This window comes from Salvelinus fontinalis, chromosome 4 (assembly GCF_029448725.1).
Source record: "Salvelinus fontinalis isolate EN_2023a chromosome 4, ASM2944872v1, whole genome shotgun sequence".
NCBI lineage: Eukaryota > Metazoa > Chordata > Actinopteri > Salmoniformes > Salmonidae > Salvelinus > Salvelinus fontinalis.
In genome coordinates, this window is record NC_074668.1 from 68,225,898 (window position 1) to 68,252,813 (window position 26,916).

General features: G+C 43.5%; 1 protein-coding gene across 3 annotated transcripts in view; it reads right to left on the reverse strand.

Annotated features, from left to right (window-relative positions):
- Positions 1-661: 661 nt before the first annotated feature.
- The window catches only part of LOC129854276 (copine-7-like), a 40,280-nt gene continuing 14,025 nt past the window's right edge, over positions 662-26,916 (reverse strand). For all 3 annotated transcript variants that reach the window (XM_055921138.1, XM_055921139.1, XM_055921141.1), the window contains exons 5-16: positions 24,667-24,741; positions 21,384-21,467; positions 21,199-21,288; positions 20,943-21,041; positions 20,646-20,732; positions 19,918-19,977; positions 18,693-18,826; positions 12,238-12,292; positions 10,958-11,009; positions 10,508-10,641; positions 6,280-6,516; positions 662-5,657 (exon numbers count right to left, since the gene is read on the reverse strand). In XM_055921138.1, the coding sequence (XP_055777113.1) occupies positions 5,484-5,657; positions 6,280-6,516; positions 10,508-10,641; positions 10,958-11,009; positions 12,238-12,292; positions 18,693-18,826; positions 19,918-19,977; positions 20,646-20,732; positions 20,943-21,041; positions 21,199-21,288; positions 21,384-21,467; positions 24,667-24,741 (1,281 nt within the window). In that variant the 3' untranslated portion in view covers positions 662-5,483. The remainder of the gene's footprint in view (positions 5,658-6,279; positions 6,517-10,507; positions 10,642-10,957; positions 11,010-12,237; positions 12,293-18,692; positions 18,827-19,917; positions 19,978-20,645; positions 20,733-20,942; positions 21,042-21,198; positions 21,289-21,383; positions 21,468-24,666; positions 24,742-26,916) is intronic.

The window sequence follows — 26,916 nt, forward strand, 5'->3', positions numbered from 1 at the left end:
AACAGTCAGTCAAGGCTTCTGTTTAAAAAAAAATATTTAAAGGAAAACTTCACTCTATTCCGCACCGAGCCCTCAACCACTCCCCCCCCATCTCTGTCCCTGGTTTTCTCCAAACATAGGTATTCTCACAAATCCCTGTCACCATGGAAACAGCCGCTATGCAGCGCTCTCGCACAATAGCCGTTGAATGAAAGAAACTGTCTGAAGGAGCAGTATTCACCCCCATTACATGTACTGACGCTATACAGCCTCATCCTCGCTGACCCGGCCACGGTGAGCGTGTGCATGGAGTATCCCGTCCAAAGCTTCCGCCACACCGGGGAAATCATACGAGAGCAGAGATTGCGTCTCTCAAAAGACTGCTGCATTCCTCTCTCAATTGTATTCCTCTTTCCCATTTAAATTGAACCACAAGGCAAAAAACATGTTATAGGTCACAGAAAATGAACAGGGGATGTCACTCCATCTCTCTGGTGGTTTAAAGGCATCAGTAAGTGCTTTGAGTCAGAGGTGGGACTCACAGGGCCCAATGTAATAGAAATCTGTGATAAATTCCTATTGTAGCAACATATTATCCAATATTGTCTTACTACCCCCAAAAGATATGCTGTAATTTCCCACAACCTGATAACCTGAATCGAATGAGAGAATAACGATCAAATCAAATGGCAATAAGTACTAAATCTTTATTTAGTTTTTCCACTTAAAAACCATGGAAGAAGAATAGAGGCGAATATTTCCACTTTTTTTTCACAAGGATGAGACATCACAGACACTATCATGCAGTTGACTGGATTTATTGGCCTAAATGCAAGATAAAGAGAGCATCCACAACATGAACAGACGTTTGTGCAAATGCAGGCTTGCCTATCAGCATATCGTACTCCAAAGGAATGTACAACACATCTTAACAACAGAAGTAAGCATGCAATGAATTCTCTTTTTAGAAATAAAATATATCTATGACCTCAAAATCATCCAGTGGTTTAGGGAATACACAGCAGGGCAATAGACTAGCCTCTATTACCTTCCACCCATAGTACAGTAGTGTTTAAAGCCCATGTTTGTCAGTGGTGAATGTAAAATAAATACCTCAGATTATGCACTCTTTGCAGTGCTCATTTAAAAACAGTAATTCTCCCTGCATAAATATTTTAAAGGAGACATCCACAATCGAAATCAATACTGCTAGATACAGTATGCATCAGGGTTAGCAATACCTGCAACTGACTGTGCATTTGGTCTAAAGGGTTTATTCTGAAAATGAACTAAGCAAAGGTTGATTTGAGTTGATGGAGAGTGCTTTGGCTTGTGCCTGAGGGCAACATTACATAATGAGCCATGTTGTCCAGGGCCATGTTGTCCAGGGCCATGTTGTCCAGGGTGGGAACAACAGTACAGCACAGCAAAGAAACATCAGAAAGGTGCTGATACTTGTGACTTGAGCATATGATATTGAAATCCCGTTCCCCTTCAGGACCAGGAATACTGATTCATGTCAGCATGATATCACTTGCTGTTGCTCTGAGTGTGTAATGTACGTATGGTCTTAGTGTGCGCATATGTTGGGCTGCACACAAGCCAGTTTTATGAAAATGCACACTATTTTAGCTTGTGCAATAAAGATATGGACCAAGGGGCTGTAACGGATAACCGTGTACCCCATCATCTTGCCAATGATTCATACATTTCTCAATATAGATCTGATAGATAAGGTTTCCTGCCATTGCACAACAGTAATCCTAAAAATGAGATATCCATCCATGTGATGAATAAATCCATGGCAGTGTGCCATCTTGAGAAATGGTGTCATCATATTCAAACAAACACATAATAGATATCCAAACAAAAACAAACAAATCATTAATTTAATAAATATAAAGTACTTCAATATATTACCATTGATGTCAGAACTCATTCCAACAGAAAATTGGCAAATGTTCTACATCCATTTCCCCGTCCTACACGTCACACTGCAGAGCCCCAGTGTGTAGATGAAAGTCCATCCAGGGTTATTTACATTCAGCTGATCAAGGAGGACTCCAGATCTGGGCGTCCTGAATCAATAGGCCGAAGCGTGTGGTCCTTAGTGACAGATACACACTCACTGTTCTTCAAAGGAGCTCAGAGCACAGCACACAGGAGCACTGTACCGGGGGAGTTTAGCCACGGTTATGTACATAAGAGCACATGGGCCATCTGGGAGAAATGCAAGTATTGAGGGAGAAGCCAAAGTGAACTTGATAATTACAAAGTCGCATCAACAAAGGAGACAGAGGCAATGGAACGGACTGGCATCAAAATCTAGAAACCCATATTATGCTAATTGACCATCTATGGCGGGTTCAATTGAATTCCAGCCTGCATGTGGTTGTCACAGTCCAGAGAAATGTACTGATGAGGATTAGGGATAGTTTTACAATATCCCAGACAACTGTGATGTAATCTTCATGGTATTTCTCCATTATGAGCAAACATTTGCAATCTTTATACTGAATGCAACCTGTTTTTAGGTGTTATTCTTAGTGTATGTAAAAATATGGGCAGACAAAATAATACGATTTCAGTGATTCAGGTTACCTCTGTTTGCATCATATCTGACGTGGATACCTGATGCACCTAAACTACGTCAGTAGAATGTTTAGCAGAAGAAGTTTATGGAACTACGTGCAAGACTTCTTACCCATGATTTATGCAATCAACAAGTCAAAGTGTCAACAGAGAGAACAAAATAGTTCCTAAATGGAAAAAAATGGTTACAGTACATATTAATCATGGAGGGATGTGCATGTAAAGCTGCTTACCATAAGTCAGCAGCATCTCATCCTAACAAGTAAAAATGAATACAAGGCCATGATCCCACTCTCTGGTCTTCTCTCATTAATGTCAAAGTGTACTCCTGTGACATTTGTACTCGTCAAACAATATAAATCATATACATTCCACCGTATTTAGATTCTTTACTAGACAGTGCAGTGAGGTCGTTCACATGAGTAATGAGATGCAGGGTTATCTCATTGGAATAAGATTTTTTTTGAAAGACCTACAATATCGTACAGCCTTGTGATACAAACACCATGAAGAGCCCTATTTAAAATGTTCCTGGGTAATTCAGTTAAGAAAAGTAACTGGCTAAGGCTCCAGATAGGTCAGGTTGAGAATAAGATAAATCCCTAAGGTTTGCTTCATATGGAGGTAATGGGCATGACAGTTGATAAAGATCTGATTTATCTTGATGTAGAACTTTATCATTCATTTACACTGTACGTATATTTGTTTACATTTGTTGACTTATTTATCATGTATACACTTCTGTAACATTTTATTTGAATGCTCTGCCATCATGCCTGCATAAGGTTATTATAAAGATTGACATAACATGTATGGAAGTCACATCGCATAATCTGTAAAAAATCACTAAGCTTTAAAACGTTGTACTGTAATGTAATATTAGTGTGAGTCATGTTACAAAATGTCAAGTTTGCATGTACAGTACCAGTCAAAAGTTTGGACACACCTACTCATTCAAGGGTTTTTCTTTATTTTTACTATTTTTTAAGTTGTAGAATAATAGTGAAGACATCAAAACTATGAAATAACACATATGGAATCATGTAGTAACCCAAAAAGTATTAAACAAATCAAAATATATTTTAGATTCTTCAAAGTAGCCACCCTTTGCCTTGATGACAGCTTTGCTGTCATGAGGAATGCTTTTGAAGGATTTTCCACATATGCTGAGCACTTGTTGGCTGCTTTTCCTTGACTCTGCGGTCCAACTCATCCCAAACCATCTCAATTGGGTTGAGGTCGGGTGATTGTGGAGGCCAGGTCATCTGATGCAGCACTCCATCACTCTCCTTTGTCAAATAGCCCTTACACAACCTGGAGGTGTGTTTTGGGTCATTCTCCTGTTGAAAAACAAATGATAGTCCCCCTAAGCGCAACACAGATAGGATGGCATATCACTGCAGAATGCTGTGGTCGCCATGCTGGTTAAGTCTGCCTTGAATACTAAATAATTCACTGCCAGTGTCACCAGCAAAGCACCGCCACACCATCACACCTCCTCCTCCGTGCTTCATGGTGGGAACCACACATGCAGAGATCATCCGTTCACCTACTCTGCTTCTCACAAATACAGAGCAGTTGGAACCAAAAATCTCAAATGCCAGATTTCCACCGGTCTGATGTCCATTGCTAGTGTTTCTTGGCCCAAGCAAGTTTCTTCTTCTTATTGGTGTCCTTTAGTAGTGGTTTCTTTGCAGAAATTCGACCATGAAGGCCTGATTTACACATTCTCCTCTGAACAGTGGTTTTTGAGATGTCTGTTACTTGAACTCTGTGAAGCATTTATTTGGGCTGCAATCTGAAGTGCAGTTAACTCTTGATGTTTTTTGCGACTGCAATTTTACTGGATTGACTGACCTTCACGTCTTAAAGTAATGATGGAATGTCATTTCTATTTGCTTATTTGAGTTGTTCTTGTAATAATATGGACTTAGTCCGTTACCAAATAGGGCTATCTCCTGTATACCACCCCTACCTTGTCACAACACAACTTATTGACTCAAACGCATTAAGAAGGAAAGAAATTCCACAAATTAACAAGGCACACCTGTTAATTGAAATGCATTCCAGGTGACTACGTCATGAAGCTGGTTGAGATAATGCCAAGAGTGTGCTAAGCTATCATCAAGGCAAAGCGTGGCTACTTTGAAGAATATAACATATTAAATATATTTTGATTTGATTTGTTTAACACTTTTTTGGTTATTTTATGATTCCTTGTGTTATTTCATAGTTTTGATGTCTCCGCTATTATTCTAAAATGTAGAAAAAAGTAAAAATAAAGAAAAACCCTTGAATGAGTAGGTGTGTCCAAACTTTTGACCTGTACTGTATATGACTACTTTTTCTATGCAGGAATCATGTAGGAAAAGTAAAATAAAGTGTTACCTAAATCTCTTTCCTCGTAATTGAAAGACTCATGTGGTTTGATATGCTTAGATCCCCCCCTGCCCCAATCCTTCAGTTGACAGGCTCTTCAGACAATACCAGTGATGGGCAGTAAGACTTAAGAGTGACACAGCAGAGCAAAATGAACACAGAAGAGAAGCAGACTGAAGCCTTGGAGAGCCTTGAAGGTCATAAAAAAATCAGCTGAGGGCCGAGGTGTCAGTATCAGGGCAGAAGGGGACAGAAAGCCTGTGACCATAGTTGATCAACTCTGGGAGGGATTCACCTGCATGCATCCTCCAGCATCATGCTGAACAGGCAGATGGATGCACAGCCAGGCAGAGGGACATGATCCGAACGGAGAGAGAAAACAATCCAAAGGTTTCAGATTCCAGTCTGTGTGTGAACACTGTACGAATGAAAAAGGCATGATAACAACACTAATATTAATGACCATGGTTCTTGGTCCAGAGCAGCGATCTGCATCCTCTCTCTCTCTCTCTCTCTGCTGGACTGAGATGTGGTCAGGCCGTGGTCCCCACTGCTGGCAATGATTCTGTAGGGGTGTTGGCAAGGGAGGTGGGAGAGTCACATGATGGGACGGGCGGCATGGGGCAGATGGCCTTGTGACTGTAGTACTCCACCACCTGGTTGGGCACCTCCGCAAGGACACATTTGGCCAAGGCAGCAGGCGAGGCCTGTGAAAAACAGAACACAGCTTAAGTCTGGACAGTTCTGGCACAAGACCCCAAAGGGTTAAAGCAATCATTTTCAGTGGCACCTAAATCCAATGAAACTCCGGGCAAATTGTTTTTTAACCTAACAAAGGAAGAATGGAAAGAGTGATTTGTGTTTTCCGTTGTTTGGGCAGCGGTCAAAAGGAAAGAGGGCTTTGGGGAGCACACAGACAAATCACATCAAGGCATTTTTTGCATTTTTCATCATTACTTTTCTAAATTAATGGATTTTCTTTCCTGGTGACAAAAAATGATTTTCTTATGAGGGTTTTCTGAAGCTCCTCCATCTGTAGCACTGGCAAGGCCAGCAGAGGAAAGGCTGCCTGGCTGTTAGCATGTCTTCAAAGCCCCATTGGAGGGTAACGCTATTACTGAAGGGGCTTTGGAGGTCACACTGTGAGACTTAATGGCCGCCGCATCGCTATTATAAAAAGTACTGCAGTTTCTGAGACCTTGGAGACCCGCGCCTTTCTGTTCTTTTGTCTTGGTTGGAATATGACTACGGCATAGCAGAGTAGAGGGAGGTAGGGAAGTTGGAGGGATGGAGGTATAGACGGCGGAAGGGAAGGAGGGCTATACTGACCGTTTTGAAGTCTCTGAATGGCACAAACTGCACAATGTCTCTGAGGACGGGCTCTCCTTTGGGTGAGCGCAGCACCCCGTCATCCCCGTCCAGGATCTGCATGTCTGTGAAGTCTGCATTGCCCACGCCAACGATGATGATGGACAGGGGCTGGTAGGAGGCACGCACGATGGCCTCGCGTGTGTCTGCCATGTCTGTCACCACGCCGTCCGTGAGGATCAGCAGGATGTGGTAACGCTGGTGGAGAGAGGAAAGAGGAGAGGGTTGCGGTCGCGTGTTAACCTTTGGTCACCACACACTTCAGTGCCCTTGGCTTGTCTGTGTGTAACACGTTATCCTCTGAAATCTGACTGCTCCCACTGAGAAAAGTAATAATGTATTCATCTCTAGTCCCATCAACACCTCTCTCTCTCCCTGCAGGATATCAATATGAATGAGAAAATCCTCAACGTCTACAGATATCCTACATTTGCCTAAGAATTTTACATATGAGGTCTATAAGTGTATTTTATTTTAATTGTATTTTTTACCCCACCTTTTTTTAACCAGGTAGCAGTTGAGAACATGTTCTCATTTACAACTGCAACCTGGCCAAGATAAACCAAAGCAGTGTGACAAAAACAACAACACAGAGTTACAAGCAAACAAACGTACAGTCAATAACACAATAGAAAAAAAAATATTAAAAATCTATGTACAGTGTATGAAAATGTAGAAGAGTAGGGAGGTAGAAAATAAATAGGCAATAGAGGTGAAATAATTACAATTTAGCATTAACACTGGAGTGATAGATGTGCAGATGATGATGTGCAAGTAGAGATACTGGGGTGCAAAAGAGCAAGAGGGTAAGTAATAATATGGGGATGAGAAAGTTGAGTGTGCTATTTACAGATTGGCTGTGTACAGGTACAGGGATCGGTAAGCTGCTCTTACAGCTGATGCTTAAAGTTAGAGAGAGATATAAGACTCCAGCTTCAGTGATTTTTGCAATTCGTTCCAGTCACTGGCAGCAGAGAACTGGAAGGAAAGGTGGCCAAAGTAAGTGTTGGCTTTGGGGATGACCAGTGAAATATACCTGCTGGAGTGCGTGCTACGGGTGGGTGTTGCTATGGTGACCAGTGAGCTGAGATAAGGTGGGGCTTTACCTAGCATAGACTTATAGATGACCTGGAGCCAGTGGGTCTGGCGATGAATATGTAGCGAGGGCCAGCCGACTAGAGCATACAGGTCGCAGTGGTGGGTGGTATAAGGGGATTTGGTAACAAAATGGATGGCACTGTGATAGACTGCATCTAGTTTGCTGAGTAGAGTATTGGAAGCTATTTTCTAGATGACTTCGCCGAAGTCGAGGATCAGTAGGATATTCAGTTTTACTAGGGTACGTTTGGAGGCGTGAGTGAAGGAGGCTTTGTTGCGAAATAGAAAGCTGATTCTAGATTTGATTTTGGATTGGAGATGTTTAATATGAGTCTGGATGGAGAGTTTACAGTCTAACCAGACACCTAGGTATTTGTAGTTGTCCACATATTCTAGGTCAGATCTGTCCAGAGTAGTGATGCTAGTCGGGCGGGAGGGTGCGGGCAGCAATCGGTTGAAGAGCATGCACTTTTTTTTACTAGCATTTAAAAGCAGTTGGAGGCCATGGAAGGAGTGTTGTATGGCATTGAAGCTTGTTTGGAGGTTTGTTAGCACAGTGTCCAAAGAAGGGCCAGATGTATACAGAATGGTGTCGTCTGCGTAGAGGTGGATCAGAGAATCACCAGCAGCAAGAGCGACATCATTGATATATACAGAGAAAAGAGTAGGCCCGAGAATTGAACCCTGTGGCACCCCCATAGACACGGACAACAGGCCCTCCGATTTGACACACTGAACTCTATCTGAGAAGTAGTTGGTGAAGCAGGTGAGGCAGTCATTTGAGAAGCCAAGGCTATTGAGTCTGCCGATAAAAATTAGGTGATTGACAGTGTCGAAAGCCTTGGCCAGGTCGATGAAGACGACTGCACAGTACTGTCTTTCATCGATGGCGGATATGATACCGTTTAGATGCACCCATGACCATGATATCGTCTGAGGTGAACCCATGACCAGCTTGGAAACCAAATTGGATAGTGGAGAAGGTAAGTTGGGATTCTAAATGGTCAGTGATCTGTTTGTTAACTTGGCTTTTAAAGATTTTAGAAAGGCAGGGCAGGATGGATATAGGTCTATAACAGTTTGGGTCTAGAGTGTCTCCCCCTTTGAGAGGGGGATGACTGTGGCAGATTTCCAATCTTTGGGGATCTCAGACGATACGAAAGAGAGGTTGAATAGGCTAGTAATAGCAGTTGCAACAATTTCGGCTGATCATTTTAGAAAGAGAGGGTCCAGATTGTCTACCCCAGCTGATTTGTAGGGATCCAGATTTTGCAGCTCTTTCAGAACATCAGCTGTCTGGATTTGGGTGAAGGAGAAGCGTGGGAAGGGGCTTGGGCAAGTTGCTGCAGGGGGTGCTGAGATGTTGGCCGGGGTATGGGTAGCCAGGTGGAAAGCATGGCCAGCCGTAGAAAAATGCTTATTGACATGATCGATTATCATAGATTTATCGGTGGTGACAGAGTTTCCTAGCCTCAGTGCAGTGGGCAGCTGGGAGGATGTGCTTCTATTCTCCATGGACTTTACAGTGTCCCAAAACTTTTTGGAATTAGTGCTACAGGAAGCAAATTTCTGTTTGAAAAAGCTAGCCTTGGCTTTCCTAACTGACTGGGTATCATCCTATTCCTATGTATTCTCCTCTCAGATGCCCCATGAGTCCTTAGGGATTAAAGTGCCCCGGCTGCAGTTTTAACTAATGTCCTGAATTCTTTTTGCATTGATCCTTTGGTCTCATTTACTGATCAGAAGAAGGGATGATTGAATAATAAATGAAGATCAGTATAAGGACGAAGAAGAAGAAACGGACAGAATAAAGGAAAAGTGTTTCAAATGTAATGGGAATAGCCAGAGGGCAAACTAATGTAGGAAAACATTGATATTAAAGGCCTTGGGCATTCTTGTTCACTCAATCCTTGCCATGTTTCATTGAGAGATTTTAAAGGTGCTTATGCAGAACCTCAATAAATTATAACAGATTTATACAATGGGTTGGTCTAATCCTGGATGCTGATTGGTTAAAATCGAGTTCCTGCCGGTGTCTATTTCACAAGTTACCACCGGTTAAAGCTATGAAATGCCTATTTACTGTTCCATCTCACTGTGCAATCCACTGTCTCATCAGCCCAGCCAGACAATTTATAAACTTAATCTCCACTGTAAAAAGCATCTAGACATTATCTCCCATTTCTTTTAGGTTTTCAAGAGCAGATATTTTTATAAACCTTGCTGTCTGTGGTCACCAGGGTGCTTGTTATGGCGCACACCTGTCACCAGCCTTATGGGCATCTGCGCATAATGACACTCAACTGGACTCCATCGCCTCCCTGATTACCTGCCCTACATATGTCACTCCCTTTGGTTTCTTCCCCAGTCGTCATTGTTCCTGTTCCATATCGGTGCGCTGTATTGTCATTTATTAAATGTATTCACTCCCTGAACTTGCTTCCCGACTCTCAGCGTACATCGTTTACATTTGTCTTTCCAGCTTCAGTTTGAAGTAATTGTGCTAGCTGTGTCGTTGGCTAGCTCCTCCAAACAGTGTACTGGTGAGAGAGCAAATGTTCTATGCCAGGCGAAATCGCTTATTGGTATGGCTGTATCCAAATGTCACTAGAAAACAGTTTAAATAAACAAATGCAGCTACTTATGTCATTCTGGCTGCACTGTTTGTGACTGTTAGCCCAAGTTGGCTAGCTAGCAATAAGTGGATAAAAACGTTTATAACAAATGTCAATAGATAATTCCCTCAAATACGGTGTTTGGCGGATATATTGGCACTGTTTGCAGGCCCGAGACTAACACCCGTGCCAATATCCTACAAACACGGCTTATCGGGCATTATCACTTAATTAGACAAAAACATTTAATAGTGAATGACATGACTATCATGTTTTCAATTTCTACACAATCATACACCTACATGGTCTGTCTCGGCTGACTGGTATTAATTGTGTAAAAGCTGAGCTGAGCTTGGGATAGCTCATCCAAGGAGGCTCTATCGATGGGATATCAGTTATGGACATTTTTATTTTTCTCCATATCATGCAGGCCTGTACTGTACATCACTCCATTACAACAGTAAAGGGACACTTACTGAGGCATCTTTGATGGTCTCCTCTCCTGCTGACAGCTTGGCTATCCTGCTGATGATGGGAGAGACGTTGGTGGGGCCATACAGCTGGATCTTAGGCAGGCAGTTCTGGTAGGCCTCCACCACCCCCTGAATCTCTGATCACACACACAGACATTCTACTGTGGATACACGCCTTAAAGTAGCACATTGAGGAAGGAAAGGAGGGAGACGGGTGGGCTGGAGCAAAATAACTAAGGGACAAAGTATTACTGGAAATGTACATTTGTAGTGCTCTGTGTCCATTAAAGATGCATTCTGAGAACGGGGAAAGCACTCTCATGCTCCACATGCTATCCAGTATGCAAATGTTTCATTGTAAAATGTCAGCGGTAGAGATTGATGGAGGGTCGAGCAGAGCTGCTGAGATGTTCAGAAGTATAAGGTACCCAGAGGAGGCTTCATCTCTGTTACCTTCACATTCATCGTCCTCTGGGTTGAAATTGATGGCAAAGTCATGGGACACCTGTTTGTTGGGAAATAAAACAAGGTCAGATACTGTTGTACTGGAAATTAGGGTAGACACAAAATCCCTCATTCGAAATACAACTGGGGTCTTCAAGGACACTCATTTATTTCAGTCCACATTTTACGATCTTTTGAATGTCTGGAGTAGCGGTGGAATAAATGAAAATATAGGACCATAATTCCACATAAAGGTTACTTTGAGTATGAGAATGACCCTGTTCCTGATACAAAGTGGTCCAGTTATCTTATTGAACAAAGCCACAGCCACACAGCCTTTTGAGAGCTTTTACTATTTTGGGTAAATACAACAGCTTTGGGCTCTTGGACTATTCTAAGTGACAGCAACAATAGAGAATTTACAGATTTGGTTTTATAGCATTTTAGCAGCCTGGGGTACAGAAAGTGTTCAGACGTGGCATTTTTCTATCCTTTTCTATTCTATACCTTTGACAAGACAGATGTCCTTAAGTCATAATTACAGAACTTACAGTAGGCAAGACTATTTATAAGCCAATGCACAGAACAGAACAGAAGCAGATCCTGATAGCCTTATTTTATATTTTCTCGGTCTGTTGACCTGCCAGTACTTCACTGTGCCTGTGACTCTCCATCTCTGGAAGCAGTCTGTGTGTCTGAAAGCGATGTGTGTGTGTGTGTGTGTGTGTGTGTGTGTGTGTGTGTGTGTGTGTGTGTGTGTGTGTGTGTGTGTGTGTGTGTGTGTGTGTGTGTGTGTGTGTGTGTGTGTGTGTGTGTGCGTGTGCGTGCGTGTGCGTGCGTGTGCGTGCGTGTGTGTCGAAGGAAGCGGTGTGTGTGTGTGCGCGGCACTTCAAACCCTCTCCCCAGGGTGCTAGTTAAAACAACAGCCAGATCTCTGTTCTCCATGCCAAATCTGCTAAAACAACGCCCCTCTCTCGCTCCTAAAACCTTCTGACAAGTGGCCATCAACACCAAGGAGCCTTGCTCCATTATTCTAATTCCTCAGAACATGTTATTTTCTCGGGGACAGGTTGGTATTTCCAGAGAAGGGGCTTGTGAATAAAAATAAACTCAATTATCAATTTGAAATGTGAGATTTTGACAGAGTGACGAATGGTGTCAGGATATAGGGCAATCAGCCCGTTCAATATATAGACTCAGGGCATGGGCAAATAACAAGAGGAGAGAGGATGGAGGGAAAATAAGCAGTGTGGGGAAATATTATAACAACTAAACAAGATAATACTCACCTCATAATTGGGTGGAATTCTGGCACCAAATCCCAAGGCGGAAAATCTTTTGTCACTAAAATGTAAAGTAAATCAGTCATACAATCATACTGTTGTCGCTGTTACAATAGAGAACACACTGTCACTGATCAAATGGAAGATAATTGTTAAGAACATACTGTAATTTATCTCTTTCACACAGAAAAAACTACACTGCAAATCCCTCCTTTTAAGACTTGTTTCCAATTTAACCAGTTAGGACACTCAAATGGCAATTTAAGAATTGCTTCTATGTTCCAGCTGTCAGTTTGCACCTATGGGGTGAGATTCTGTTACTCTCCACCACCAAGTGGTAATTGTGCGGTCACAATTGCTGTATTCCCCACATCATTATCGGTATCATTGTAATATGATGAGCTGATGTGGTACTATATGCTCTGCCATATTGAAAGCATTACTCTTTGTCAGGAGGGCAGGAGAGCACTGCACTAGAGGAATGAAAGCAGTAACTGTGGGGGAGAATGAGAGTGTAAGACACAGTAGGACAGAAGCAATGCCTGCTGGGAAATACCACTAGACATACAGTAGATCTGATCACACGGTGAGCTGTGGGGCTCACTGAGCAGTATGCGAGCCGAGACAAGAAACAGAACACGAGTCCTCTTAGTGCAACGGCAAAAAGGGAGGGTTGAAGAAAGGATTCAAATATGAGATGGAATGATTAGTGAGTTACAGCTCTCTCTCTCTCTGACAGGGAATGTGTGTATCTATCACTCTCCAATCCATGGCACTGTGAACATGTGTGCTGGGCTGTGTTAGCTTCTTTTCCATCACATTAGTAATACTGCCTAAATACATGATTTTGTCTCTGCTTTCATGCAGAAAAAAAGTGGATTCTCGAGCACCGTGGCAATCTGAATGAACATCTCCATAATAACATCTTGGTTTCAGTCATCAGCATTTGAAAGGAGCTGTTTTAATTTATTTACTGCAGCAGGAAGGGGAGAGAGTGATGACATGGGCTGGGAACACTAAAGCAGGAAGTAATAAGCATTCAATTGAAGATTTGCCTGTAAGCCCTCATTAGAGACAACTAAAGGGTCCCCTTTACTCTAAACTTTAATATCCCATCTCTGGCTGATTGATATGTTTTCCAGCACATTAAAAAATAATTGAAAAACAGATGATGAAACCCTTCTGGTCTCATCATCCACCCTTGGGAATTAAGAATGATCATCTCTGTGCTAAACATAGTAATCTTCAATTGGGCTTCCTCTGTCTCAGGAGATGGTATACTCTCTCAGGATGCCGCTCTCTCACGAGAAAGAGAGAAGCTGCCCGCACAACCAAGGCCACTACAAAGGCAACTGGTTTCCAAATGCGCAAAGGTTGCTGCCATCCCCGATATTCACGGTTTGCTTACAGCTGCTCATTCTTTTCTCTCTAAAGACTGACAGGGGAGCATCTAACAAGCAAGCCAATCAAAATTATATTTATTTTTTCAAATCAAATTGGGCTTGGTGGATGTACAGTACAACACATGTGAAACGTCATCCCCAAAACCATAGTCCTTTGCTCTAGCAGGCCTAGTATTACATGAGGTCACGCACAGACACACGCACAGACACACGCACAGACACAGACACACAGACTCCGTTCTGTCCATTAGAGGAAGATGCTCAGACTGCCCTCTAAGCACAGAAACTCAAGGCCCCATCTCTCTGATTCAGAGGGGTTGGTTTAAATGCGGAAGACACATTTCAGTTGAATGCATTCAATTGTACAACTGACTAGCTATCCCCTTTCCCTTTCCATTTCCCTTTCTATCAACCCAGGGAAAAGAGAGCTGGTAAAACATCTTGGATCAATGAAGGAAAGCAGCAGACGTGATTTCTCTCTCTCTGCCCCCAGTCGAGTTATAGAAATGCTCTGTTTTTGTTCCCTCCATCAACACTTTGGTCCTTAATCTCCTTAATCCTCAGATGAAGAAAGAGGGGAAAGTGGACCTCCTCTCTCCCACCACCCTCCATGGGGAGATTTACACAGATTCTGTCAATGGCTAATCCTGCGTTTAATGAATCCCACAGGACAGTGCTATCCAGGAGAAAGGACAGGAATAACGTGCAGGAGCAATGGAGGTGTACGAGAACAAAATTGGCTGCAACACAACGTGCCAAAAACACATTTTCTCTGACAACAAATCATGACAAATGAGTGAATATACTACATGCAGGGTCAAGTTGGGCGGATAGTTTTGTTAATTGTTGTCTGTAATGCAAGGGAGATCCATCACAACGGGCGAATGAGAAATGGGCATACAACATACTCTCTGCTCGGCGGTGGCAAAGCCAGTTTCAAATTCTATAATACAATTCAAACCACACAACCACTGATGTCTGATATCGCTGCCTTGAATAACCATCTTTGACATACTGCCGCTGTTGTTTGTCTTGTATCTTTCTATTCTATCTAGTCCGTGGTGTTTTGTCCAAACAGAAAGCTCATTACAATACATCAGACTTATCATTTTAACATAACGGCGAGATCGACCTGAAACAACTTCTCAAAGTTGCCTCAGCGATTTATCTTACTTTTCTCCTCTGACGCAAATGCAGTCAATATGTTCCAAAGCTCCTGTAGTATCAAGAGAAGAGGCTGTACAAATACTTCCACTGGAAGTGGCTTTCAAGTCTGACTATGGTTTCCCCAGATAAAATAGACGTTATCTGGGAAGTAGCCTTTCTGTGTAGTGGTATACATATTCTCTTTGATTGTGCTCAACGTTTTAGGATTCTTATGGCTTTTTCCAATTGAGCCTGGATTGAACATCACAACCTACAGGTTGGTTCAGTGTGTGTGGAGTAGTGGTCCGCCTCTGTGTCTAGTTTTCTCAAGTCTTTTCTTAAGCAGCACATGGCTGTACTAAGTGATAAGTCCCAAGTAGAGAACTAATTATGTTTCACAGACTGCTATGCTGTGGAGGACTACCACCCCGGTAGACAGCCATATTTCAACGTGGCACCAATAAGAAGAGTGGGAGAGCCAAATGTGAGGCTGTTCACAGGCCTGTTTATGAGGATGGCACCAATGTCTGGGCTCCATGTTGGCACCTCTTTTGCACTTCCACGTGACATGGTGTGAGAGCGGATCTTGCAGGCGGGTGTCTTCACTGAGCCCCGTTCCCCTCTCAGTAGGAGAACCAGCCACTTCCCACACAGAGCAAAAGGTGCCCGGCTCCTAATCCAGCTCCTACTGTGTAAATGTGATCACACATCACCTGATGTTCACCAGAAGAGGCCTGCATGCCCACGTTGTGCACCTGAATAACAGCCTGACGTGGGAGGAGATAACCCACAATATGTAATGTAGGCGCAACACCTAAAGGCATGTTTGTGACACCCAAACTGAGTCACCTACCTACACATCCCTTTTCCAGGAGTTTGTGTCTCTCCAACAGGTCTTCTGCTGTTCTAGAGTTATCTCTTGCATTCTTTAATTAGGCAGCCAACGTTCTCCACACATTCAAGAGGTGGAGCCAACACTGGCATGACTCACAGTGTAAATCCTCATTTGGCTCTGTGCCGACAGACAAGAGGATCTTTCCTCTAAAATAGACCCAATTTGAAATAATTTGTTTCGAATTAACCAGTGTCTGACAAGACTGCCTCCGATAGCCCTGGTGTATATTGAATAAATATTGAATTAGTCATTTATAAATGAGGAGTATAACAATAATATAATAACCAGTCAATGACATATCCTTAACAAATCCAGTATACAGAAAGTCATGTGACCACACACACAAATTAAAATATACAGTCTGTCTCTCCAACTCTCCCCAGCCATTGAAACCATTATCTCCCCAAACCCTTAAGAGGCCTGTGCATCCATCTTCTGGCATCTCTCCACTTCTGCCTATGGCTCTGCTGTTGCCTCTCCTCTTCCCTTTCCTCTGTCCCTCTCTGCCCCTGTCTCTACCCATCCTGCTACTGTCCCTCCCTGTCTCTGCCCATCCTGCTACTGTCCCTCCCTGTCTCTACCCATCCTGCTACTGTCCCTCCCTGTCTCTACCCATCCTGCTACTGTCCCTCCCTGTCTCTACCCATCCTGCTACTGTCCCTCCCTGTCTCTACCCATCCTGCTACTGTCCCTCCCTGTCTCTACCCATCCTGCTACTGTCCCTCCCTGTCTCTACCCATCCTGCTACTGTCCCTCCCTGTCTCTACCCATCCTGCTACTGTCCCTCCCTGTCTCTACCCATCCTGCTACTGTCCCTCCCTGTCTCTACCCATCCTGCTACTGTCCCTCCCTGTCTCTACCCATCCTGCTACTGTCCCTCCCTGTCTCTACCCATCCTGCTACTGTCCCTCCCTGTCTCTGCCCATCCTGCTACTGTCCCTCCCTGCCTCTGCCCATCCTGCTACTGTCCCTCCCTGTCTCTACCCATCCTGCTACTGTCCCTCCCTGTCTCTGCCCATCCTGCTACTGTCCCTCCCTGTCTCTGCCCATCCTGCTACTGTCCCTCCCTGTCTCTGCCCATCCTGCTACTGTCCCTCCCTGTCTCTGCCCATCCTGCTACTGTCCCTCCCTGTCTCTGCCCATCCTGCTACTGTCCCTCTCTGCCCATCCTGCTACTGTCCCTCCCTGTCTCTGCCCATCCTGCTACTGTCCCTCCCTGTCTCTACCCATCCTGCTACTGTCCCTCCCTGTCTCTGCCCATCCTGCTACTGTCCCTCCCTGTCTCTGCCCATCCTGCTACTGTCCCTCCCTGTCTCTGCCCATCCTGCTACTGTCCCTCCCTGTCTCTACCCATCCTGCTACTGTCCCTCCCTGTCTCTGCCCATCCTGCTACTGTCCCTCCCTGTCTCTGCCCATCCTGCTACTGTCCCTCCCTGTCTCTGCCCATCCTGCTACTGTCCCTCCCTGTCTCTGCCCATCCTGCTACTGTCCCTCCCTGTCTCTGCCCCTCCTGCTACTGTCCCTCCCTGTCTCTGCCCATCCTGCTACTGTCCCTCCCTGTCTCTGCCCATCCTGCTACTGTCCCTCCCTGTCTCTGCCCATCCTGCTACTGTCCCTCCCTGTCTCTGCCCATCCTGCTACTGTCCCTCCCTGTCTCTGCCCATCCTGCTACTGTCCCTCCCTGTCTCTACCCATCCTGCTACTGTCCCTCCCTGTCTCTGCCCATCCTGCTACTGTCCCTCCCTGTCTCTACCCATCCTGCTACTGTCCCTCCCTGTCTCTACCCATCCTGCTACTGTCCCTCCCTGCCTCTGCTAATCCTGCTGTGCCACTGCGCCAGGTTGGGTGTCCTCTCCTCTGGATTGGGGTAATGATCCCCTGCCAGCCGTGGAGGGGGATTTGGCCGCTCCGCCAGGCACAAGCAGTTTGCTGAGACAGAATAGGATATCACAGGGTGCAGTGAGCACCACAGGACAGAGGACATGCTGCATCCGCCACCACGAATGGAACAAGACCTGCTGTCTACTGCACTTGGAACCATTTCGCTTTGTGCCCATTCCAACAACAGCAGCAGAAACAGCAGAGGAGGCAGTAAATCTAAGCAGACCAGCCTCATCTCTAACACTGATTCTGCCTCCAAGCAACTTCATCTGAGATTTCCTCAGGGCCTCCTCATGCATTGCTAATGTCTGTGTAAAGGCAATTTGTTTGCTCTAATATCCTCCTAGTAAGCTGGAACTATGGGGATTTAATGAAAGTGTTGGCAGTGGGCATGAGAATTGCAGGTGGACCTTAATTTAATTAATGCATGAAAATGACAGTTTTTTTTGTTTTGGCAGTGTCAAATCCACAAGCATCTCCTTGCGTTACCTTATCTCGGACACTGCCACTGGATGCAGCAAAACCACACCTGACTTTATATGGGACAAATCTCATGCAGCCGTGTTAGAAGTTCATGCAGTCACATTACAAGTTCAGACACTCAAACGTGTGATGTTATATTGTCTACACCTTGATTAGACTGATAGCCTATCCCCATCCAAATTTACATGAAAACATGCACACTTTCTATCACAGTTTTGAACTTCTAACGCGGTAGGGATAATAGGAAGGGAGTGATTTGTAACACACACGAACAGCCACTCAACGATTTGCGGGCTCATACCGCAGTTAAACCTTCAACACCGGCAAAACACCGTGAGTTATCACTCGATCTGATTGAATCGAGGCCTTATCATTGTAATAATTGTTCAACTCTGTCATTCATTTTCCAACTCATGCTTCAGTGAGTTGTAGAAAGAATCCTCTGAATTCTATTCTATTTCAGCATTCCATGATTTCCATTACCTCCTCATAGCTGGGAATTAGATGGAGTATGACCACTGTCTCGGTACATTATGAGACATCTACCAAATGGAATGTAAAAAGTTACATTTCCCATTGATAGACATACAGAGAGCAGCCCTACAGATAGAGATCAGGATGAGGCTGGGCAGAGAGGCGTGGTGCTGACTAACCTGTCATAGTCCTGACAGATCTCCCCCACTGCTATCAAAGCCTTCAGATACTCGTTGGGCTGGTACGGGTTGATGTAGTGTAGGGAGCAGCTGTTCCGTGGGTCTCCGTTGGAGGCTGTGAAGTCAATGGCCACCTAGAGCAATGACAGATTCATAGAAGACTGTAAACAAACCAAACACCATAAACACTAGACCTAGAGTCTTCCTGTCCATGCAGGTTGTGTTGAAGCAGGCTATTCTGTACAGTGCTCTGTCAAACTTGTGATTCTATAGAGGAAGATTATGACAAATCAATTGACTTCCATTGTGTAAGTGTCTGGAGCCTGCGCCATTGAGTGACATTTCAACCCGGGAGCGGCCTCACAGGGTCTTAAATACTGTAATATCATCGCAATCATGTCCTCAAGCATAATTGCATAACTGCTTACGCAAATTAATCTGTATAATATATGGTGAAAACATAAATATCTAAGATACGTAAATGAACATGGCTGAAAATTTCTATTTTTATGTCCAGTCATTGCGCAGATGTTCTCAGAGCAATTTATACGACCAACATATGTGCAGGATGCATTGAGGGCATGTAAAAAGGAGTGACAAAGGACATAGATAGTTCACTTATTTGACGTCAGCAGTGCTAAAGATACGGGCACAGGGAGAACTGCAGCTTCTCAACAAGGGAAATGATCATACAAATATTCTGCAGGTATTCTTTTAATCATGAGTGCATTATCAAAGGACTTCTATAGTGTTCTTAATCTGTGGAAAGTGATACCTAAGGCTGTCTATGCAACAATGAAGCAGTGCTCCTAACATAGCAGTTCCCCTAAATTAATATTCATTATTGCCTCCTTCTAAGGAGCTAGCCTTCAGTGAGAAAAGCATCCGGGCACACCGGAAAATGCCAGTCAGCAGGGTAATGTTTAATTATTTAAAAATGCAGAATGTAATGTTTCACACTTAGAGAATGTAGCATTTAATCGAAACACTGGCCTTGATGACAGCACTTAGCCTGGAAATGGAACACTGGTTTAAATTTCAAAGGCAGGTTAAAATACTACGCCTATTGTCTATTCCAACACCTTAATGAAGGCAAGCAACCATTAACATGTATAGAATGTGTAGGCAGTCAGTGGATCGTACACCTTTGAAGGTTAGCATAGCGTTGTACCATGCTGCTAAGTGATGATGACATGCTAGTGCATGCATCGGCTGCTCAACTTACTGTAAAGTGAATTTGGCATCCTCCCATGATGTAGTCGAGGAAGGAATACACTCTGTGAAGCTGCAGAACAGAGAGGAAGCTTTTAAACTAAACCCCAGAGGGTGGGGGTTTGGGCTTGGTAGAGCACTCATCAATGTTTTTAGATGAGTTCCAGTTTTAAACAATGGCTGTTCCATTTACAAAAGAAGAAGTATGTATTTTAAAACTATTATTAAACCACTACTCAGTAGCATGAACATGGAGAATGGTGATGATTTAGTCTGAAGGCAGCAGCTCTGTGATGTGCAGTGTGTTCTCTCCATGCCAGTTAGAGATCACACACCCAGTGGGGCGGCAGAGGATTCAAACTGAGACACAGCAGCAATCACATGAGCTGGGCGCAGTAAACTAATGAATCCAAATGAAATAATCCAAATGACAGGCTGCCTAAACAATAGGCCTGAGAGACACCAAAACAACTATACCAATTTGAAAAACTTTTCATTTTTAAAAGACCTCCGAACTAAAAACACGGTGACAGCCACCCACAGATGTAGTCATTTACAGAATTGGGTAGCGGGGGTGGACAGTAAACTGAGGATAATCGCATTTCTGAAAGGAGCAGTACTAATTTATCAGCACTATGTGTACATGTTGTGAGAGAGTAGAACCGTATATCAAAGAGACAGGGATGATTCTCTATGTATTCAATAGTGGAGAGTTGCTGAGCTGTAACGGCTGGCTCTAACCTTGAGATCACTGAGGATGACCACCCCAGAGTTTTTGTAGTTCTTTTTCTTCAGTTTGTACTTTGGATTCATGCAATCCCATGTGACCTTCAACACAAGAGGTAGACAATACATACAGAAACACAGTTATGAGTCGTGACTTCTGCTACAGACCTGTGGTGTGACTTGCAGAACATAGAAGAGCAGCGCGACATTTCTTTAATCTATTTCTGTCTTTGTCAGAGATGAGTGACACATCAGTGACACACATCAAACATTCAACAGTGACTGACAGCACTCTCTCTCCTTTCGACTGACCTTGCTTCCACCGCCAATTTTCTGCATTTCCCGGAAGGTGGCATAAAACTCTCCGATGAAGTCGTGTTTTCCTCTGGAGTCAGAATCCCAGACTAGGCACTGTGACACAACCAGACAGTGACAGACAGAACCCTCTGGTATTGACTGTTCATTCATCAGTAAGTTACTTCATTCACCAGTTCCGTTCATTCATTCATCAATCAATACCACAGCAGCAATGTTAAACCATCACACTATGACTTCCTGTGTTTCTTACCTTGAGCTTCCTGTCCTCATCACAGCTACACAGGGAGATGAGAGACACTTTAAAGGGCTCCCACACGGGGTTCAGGTTGTTTTTGATTACCTGCAACAGCAAGAGCACATTAGACATGAGTAACTTTCAGCACACATGGAGAAGGAGAGGTAGATACAGAGAGGAGGAATGAATGTGTCTATTACCTCGGTTCTGTGAACGAGCTGTTCCGTCCCATCATCGTTGATTCGATATATTTCCAAAAATGGGTCTGACTTACTGAAGAGATCCTGCCAAATATACAAACCAATCAAACATTAAAAAAAACACATTCTGGTTGAGCCATTAATGTACAGTCATTTATCTCAGACAATCAAATAACAAACAAGTTGTTGAAATCACACACACACACAGATGTCATCATGTTAGCTTGGTCCTCCTGGTGCTAAATTTGACACAGCTTTTCCCCTGCCTGTGCATGTGGTGTATTGTTCACTGCTGTGATAAATCAAATCAGGAAAAGGGCGTGAAAGAGTAATTTGACATTGAGTCTCAAGGTAAGCCTGAGCGCAACTACAGCTTGTTTGGGTCAATTGATTGTTTAGGGCTCAACAGACAGTATTTCTGTACATTGTGTAGTGTATCTGTGTGAGAGTGTTAGAGAAAGGAATGGAGGTAGAAAGAACGAGTGTGTGAGAGAGTGAGAGGGGGGCACAAAACAAGATATTTAATGTCCCCATTTCTCGCTGCATTAGCCTGATACAGCTCCACAGGGACAGCCAGGGAGGAAAGAGAGGGAGGTAGCCCCCAATATCGTTGTCACGGCAACCCCTTGCCAGTGGCGTCACTGTGGACTGACGTGCAATACAAGTGCATTTGTCTGTCAACATTTAATCCCTGTCCAGCAATAACAGCTCTCACCACTTATATAATCAGCACCATTCATTAAGTTACCTATACCTTTGACCAACACGGTCTACTGAGTTCCATAATGTTACAAGTTCCATAATGTTACAAGTTCCATAATGTTACAAGTTCCATAATGTTACAAGTTCCATAATGTTACAAGTTCCATAATGTTACAAGTTCCATAATGTTACAAGTTCCATAATGTTACAAGTTCCATAATGTCCTCCAGCAGTCTGTTCAGTACCTTGGATAGCGTTTCAGGCAGCATTACAGTATTGGAAATAAATGGGGGATATTTCATTGCCTGATTCATGTTGGTCATACTGTGGTTGTCACAGCAACTCTTTCCATCTACAATTATATATATTTTCTACGTATCTCACTTCTCGAGTACTTTGAAAACAAAAGGTTAAACATTCAAGAAGTTTAAATGTAAACCTTTGAAAAGGTACTTTGTCCGAGCCATCAACCATTGTGCTGGTAAATCAACTACAATATTAAAGTGCCTCATCACATCTGATCACCATTGTGAAGCAGGCAGTATTTATAGCCTGTGTGGTATAGATCATGTGCATAGTCTATTAGAGTACTATTTCTCAGTGTAATGGGATCCTCAAAGTCATTGGAACGGACAGATTCCATACAAAGATAGTAGCCTGGCAATTAATCTGCCTGAGCATGTGGCCATGCCCCCCATAGGAGAACCCTTTGAATAACCATTTTTGGTTCCAGGTAGAATCATTTTTGTTACAAATAGAACTGTTTGGGGTTTCATGTAGAACCCTTTACACAGAGGGTTCTACATAAAACCAAAAATGGTTCCAACAGGAACCAAAAAGTGCTTTTACCTGGAACCCAAAAAGGGTTCTCCTATGGGGACAGCCGAATAACCTTTTTGGAACCCTTTTTCTAAGAGTTAAAGTAGTTTGCTGACAGGGTTGGGCAACTGAAATGTAATTATGTCAATAAGAAAAGGAAAGAGAACGTTTTAAAGCACACCCTACCACCATTGATGAGTTTCCCTGCCTCCAATGTACACTGAAGATTCGATTAGCTATATTGCTTGTGTCTAAATCACAAACAGTGCAATTGGAAATCTGTTTTTATTTCCACATGGAATTGCTCATCATGACCCTATTTCTACTGGGTTAGGTCCAATCAGCCAATCATAAAGACTGTAAATTGCTCTGATGAATACACACCAAGCAGACCTTTACCGCCACTCCCTGTTAACTTTCTCCAACACAGCTTAGAGTCAGAGGCCAATTGCACCCTTTGCTTAGTAGCATTCTGAGAGCATAGAGAGGCAGGAAGAAGATTTCTGCTATAATCAATGATGCCAGAGAGTTATTCCAGTCTTGTTGACTGAGATATGAACCTTCTGCCTTGAGCCTTGTGTGGGTGTGCCAGCTCTACTGTAGGTGCCTCAGTGCTCCAGCTCCCAAGATCTGCTGCCAAATATCTTTCGTAACCCTCCTAAATGCTCTACCGACAACAAACGCCCTCTTTCTGCGCTCACCATGCATTTTCCATAGCTTTTCTCCGTCAAGCCATTTATTGAAAAACTACTGCTGTCTGTGCTGTCTTTGCACAGAGAGCCCCGTGTTGGATTGATTTCCTCATCTTGTGTTAGGGCGCAGGAATTTAGAGTTGAAAAGGACAGGTCGATCATGTCCTTTGGATATTGCAAGGCAGCCTTTCAGAGCCGGGATACTTGAAATGTATGAATTCATAAATTACAGACAAAAATGGAATGGTAGGAAAAAGTGGGAGAAACGATATTTTGCAGATAATCACTAAGATTATGTTAAAGCCTGAGGGAGAGAAAGTGAGGGAGGAAGACCCTGAGAGATATGCAGAGAAAAGGAGGAAGACCCTGAGAGATATGCAGAGAAAAGGAGGAAGACCCTGAGAGAGTAAATGCAGAGTAAAGGAGGAAGAGAAGGAGAAAGGCGGAGATATTAGTTGAGAGACAAGGAGAGAGAGATAGAGAGAGGATAAGTGTGGAGGTGTTCGGGTACGGCTTGTTGCTGCTGTAGGAAGAACAGACACCTGCAGAGCTTCAGGGCCATTGTGGGATGCTTTGTGTGGAGGGGCTGTTTGCAAACAGAGAACCACACCGTAACACCGCTTTAGCACACACACACACCAACACACAAACAAACACGCACACACTGATCTCACCCTCATCTTCCTCTGGCTATCTGTCAAAGGTCCATGACACACCATTCTCACAATGCTTGTCTCAACGGGGAACCAGCATTTACAGAAAGCCAAGTTCAATTCAGACTTAATAGAACGAATGCTGAAATGTATGTTGTATGCCTTTATGTCATATCCTCCAGTAAATACAGTGTAAAGGATATGGATCTAAATAAATGTTACATTTATAAGTGTAGAAAATCCATATCATCATTGTATATCTTTCTTGTCTTGTTAATGACTGATTATGTCAAAAAGAGATAGATCCAATCTTGAAATCACAATTACAGGAGAGAGGTTCAACAGCCAGCAATAAGCACAAATTCACCCATGAACTATATTGACATTTCCATCAGGAGAAGGCCCCTAATCCCTTACCTTATCATCCAGTTTCTTAGCACAGAAGAACAGTTCAACATATCCATTGTTGCCAGAAATTTCTTCAGCATGTACCTGAAAAAAGTCACATTTTTGCCAATGAGAATATTTTATTTTCCGCAGGCAGACAGCCTGTTGTATGACATGTGGACAGGACCATGAGTGTTATTACTTTAAAACTTCAACAGAAAGCTCACTCAAGCCCAGAAACGGATGTGGTTCCATTACTGTAATGCAGAGCTGGCCAAACGACTGCATAGGAGCTGGGTCCAAACTTAGTCCCCAAGACTGTTTGGTTGGCCCCCAAAAGGAATGCACTAATAGCTAAAAAGTGTATTATTCTGCATATTTGTGAAAAAGCAGGAGATAGTATGAGAGAGAGAGAGAGAGAGAGAGAGAGAGAGAGAGAGAGAGAGATGATAAAATCCATGTAAACAAACAACAAGTGTTCAGTTGAAAATTGGCAATAAACACACAGATTTCCTTCCTCAAGGCCGTGGGGTGAGACAGGGATGCATCTTGAGCCCCACCCTATTCAACATATACACTGAGTGTACAAAATATTAGGAATGCCTTCCTAATATTGAGTTGCACCCCATTTTACATTCAGAACAATCTTAATTCATCGGGGCATGGATTCTACAAGGTGTTGAAAGCATTCCACAGGGATGCTGGCCCATGTTGACTCCAATGCTTCCCACAGTTGTGTCAAGTTGGCTGAACCATTCTTGATACACAGAGTAAACTGTTGAGCATGACAAACCCATCAGTGTTGTAGTTCTTGACTACACTCAAACCGGTTCGCCTGGCACTTATCCCTTTCAAAGTTACTTAAATATTTTATATTTCCCATTTACCCTATATATGGCACACAGTCAACGTCTTAATTGTATCAAGGCTTAAAAATCCTTCTTTAGCCTGTCTCCTGCCCTTCATCTACACTGATAGGAAAGGACTTAACAAGTGACAGCAATAAGTGATCATACATTTCACCTGGATTCACCTGGTCAGTCTATATCCTGGAAATGTTTTGTACAATCTGTGTACAGTATATCAATGAATTGGCGAGGGAAGTGGAACAGTCTGCAGCATCCGGCCTCACCCTTCTGGACTCAGCAATCAAGTGTCTACTGTTTGCAGATGATCTGGTGCTTCTGTCCGCAACCAAGCAGGGCCTACAGCAGCACCTAGATCTTCTGCAAATATTCTGTGAGACTTGGGCCCAATGAATCTCAGTAAAGAGAAAAATAATGGTGTTCCAAAAAATCTCCTGTTACCAGGACAACAAATCCAAATGAAATCTAGACACCGTTGCCCTAGAGCACACAAAGAACTATACCTACCTCGGCCTAAACATCAACACGACAGTTACCTTCCACAAGGCAGTGAAGGATCTAACAGATAAGGCAGGAAGGGCCTTCTACGCCATCAAAGTGAATATACAACCGGTCATCCCAATTACGATCTGGCAAAAAATACTTCAATCAGTTATAGAAGCCATTACTCTCTATGGTTGTGAGGTCCGGGGTCGACTCACCAAACAAGAATTCACAAAACGGGACAAACACCCAATTGAGACTCTACATACAGAATTCTGCCCAAAAATATACTTAGTGTACAACGCAAATTCCACCACAAAGCCCTCACCTACAGAGAGATGAACCTAGAGAAGTGTCCCCTCATCCAGCTGGTTCTGGGGTTCTGTTCACAAACACAAACAGACCCCACAGAGCCCCAGGACAGCAACACAATCAGACCCAACCAAATTATGAGAAAACACTAAGAGAACTATTTGACACACTGTAAATTATCAACCAAAAACAGAGCAAATTGTAATCTGTCCCTAAACAGTGAGTACACAGTGGCAAAATACCTGACTACTGTGACTGACCCAAAATTAAGAAAATCCTTGACAATGTAAAGACCCAGTGAACATAGCCTTGCTTTTGTGAGAGGCCACCATAGGCAGACCTGGCTCTCTAGAGAAGACAGGCTATGTTCCCATTACCCACAAAATGAAGTGGAAACTGAGCTGCACTTCCCAACATTCTGCCAAACATATGACCACATTAGAAATACATATCTCCCACAGATCACACAGACCCACAAAGAATTTGAAAACAAATCAAACATTGATAAACTCCCATATCTGTTAGGCGTAATTCTGCAGTGTGCAGTCACATCAGCAAGATTTGTGGCCCGTTGCCATGAAAACAGGGCAACCAGTGGAGCACAAGCAACATGGTAAAT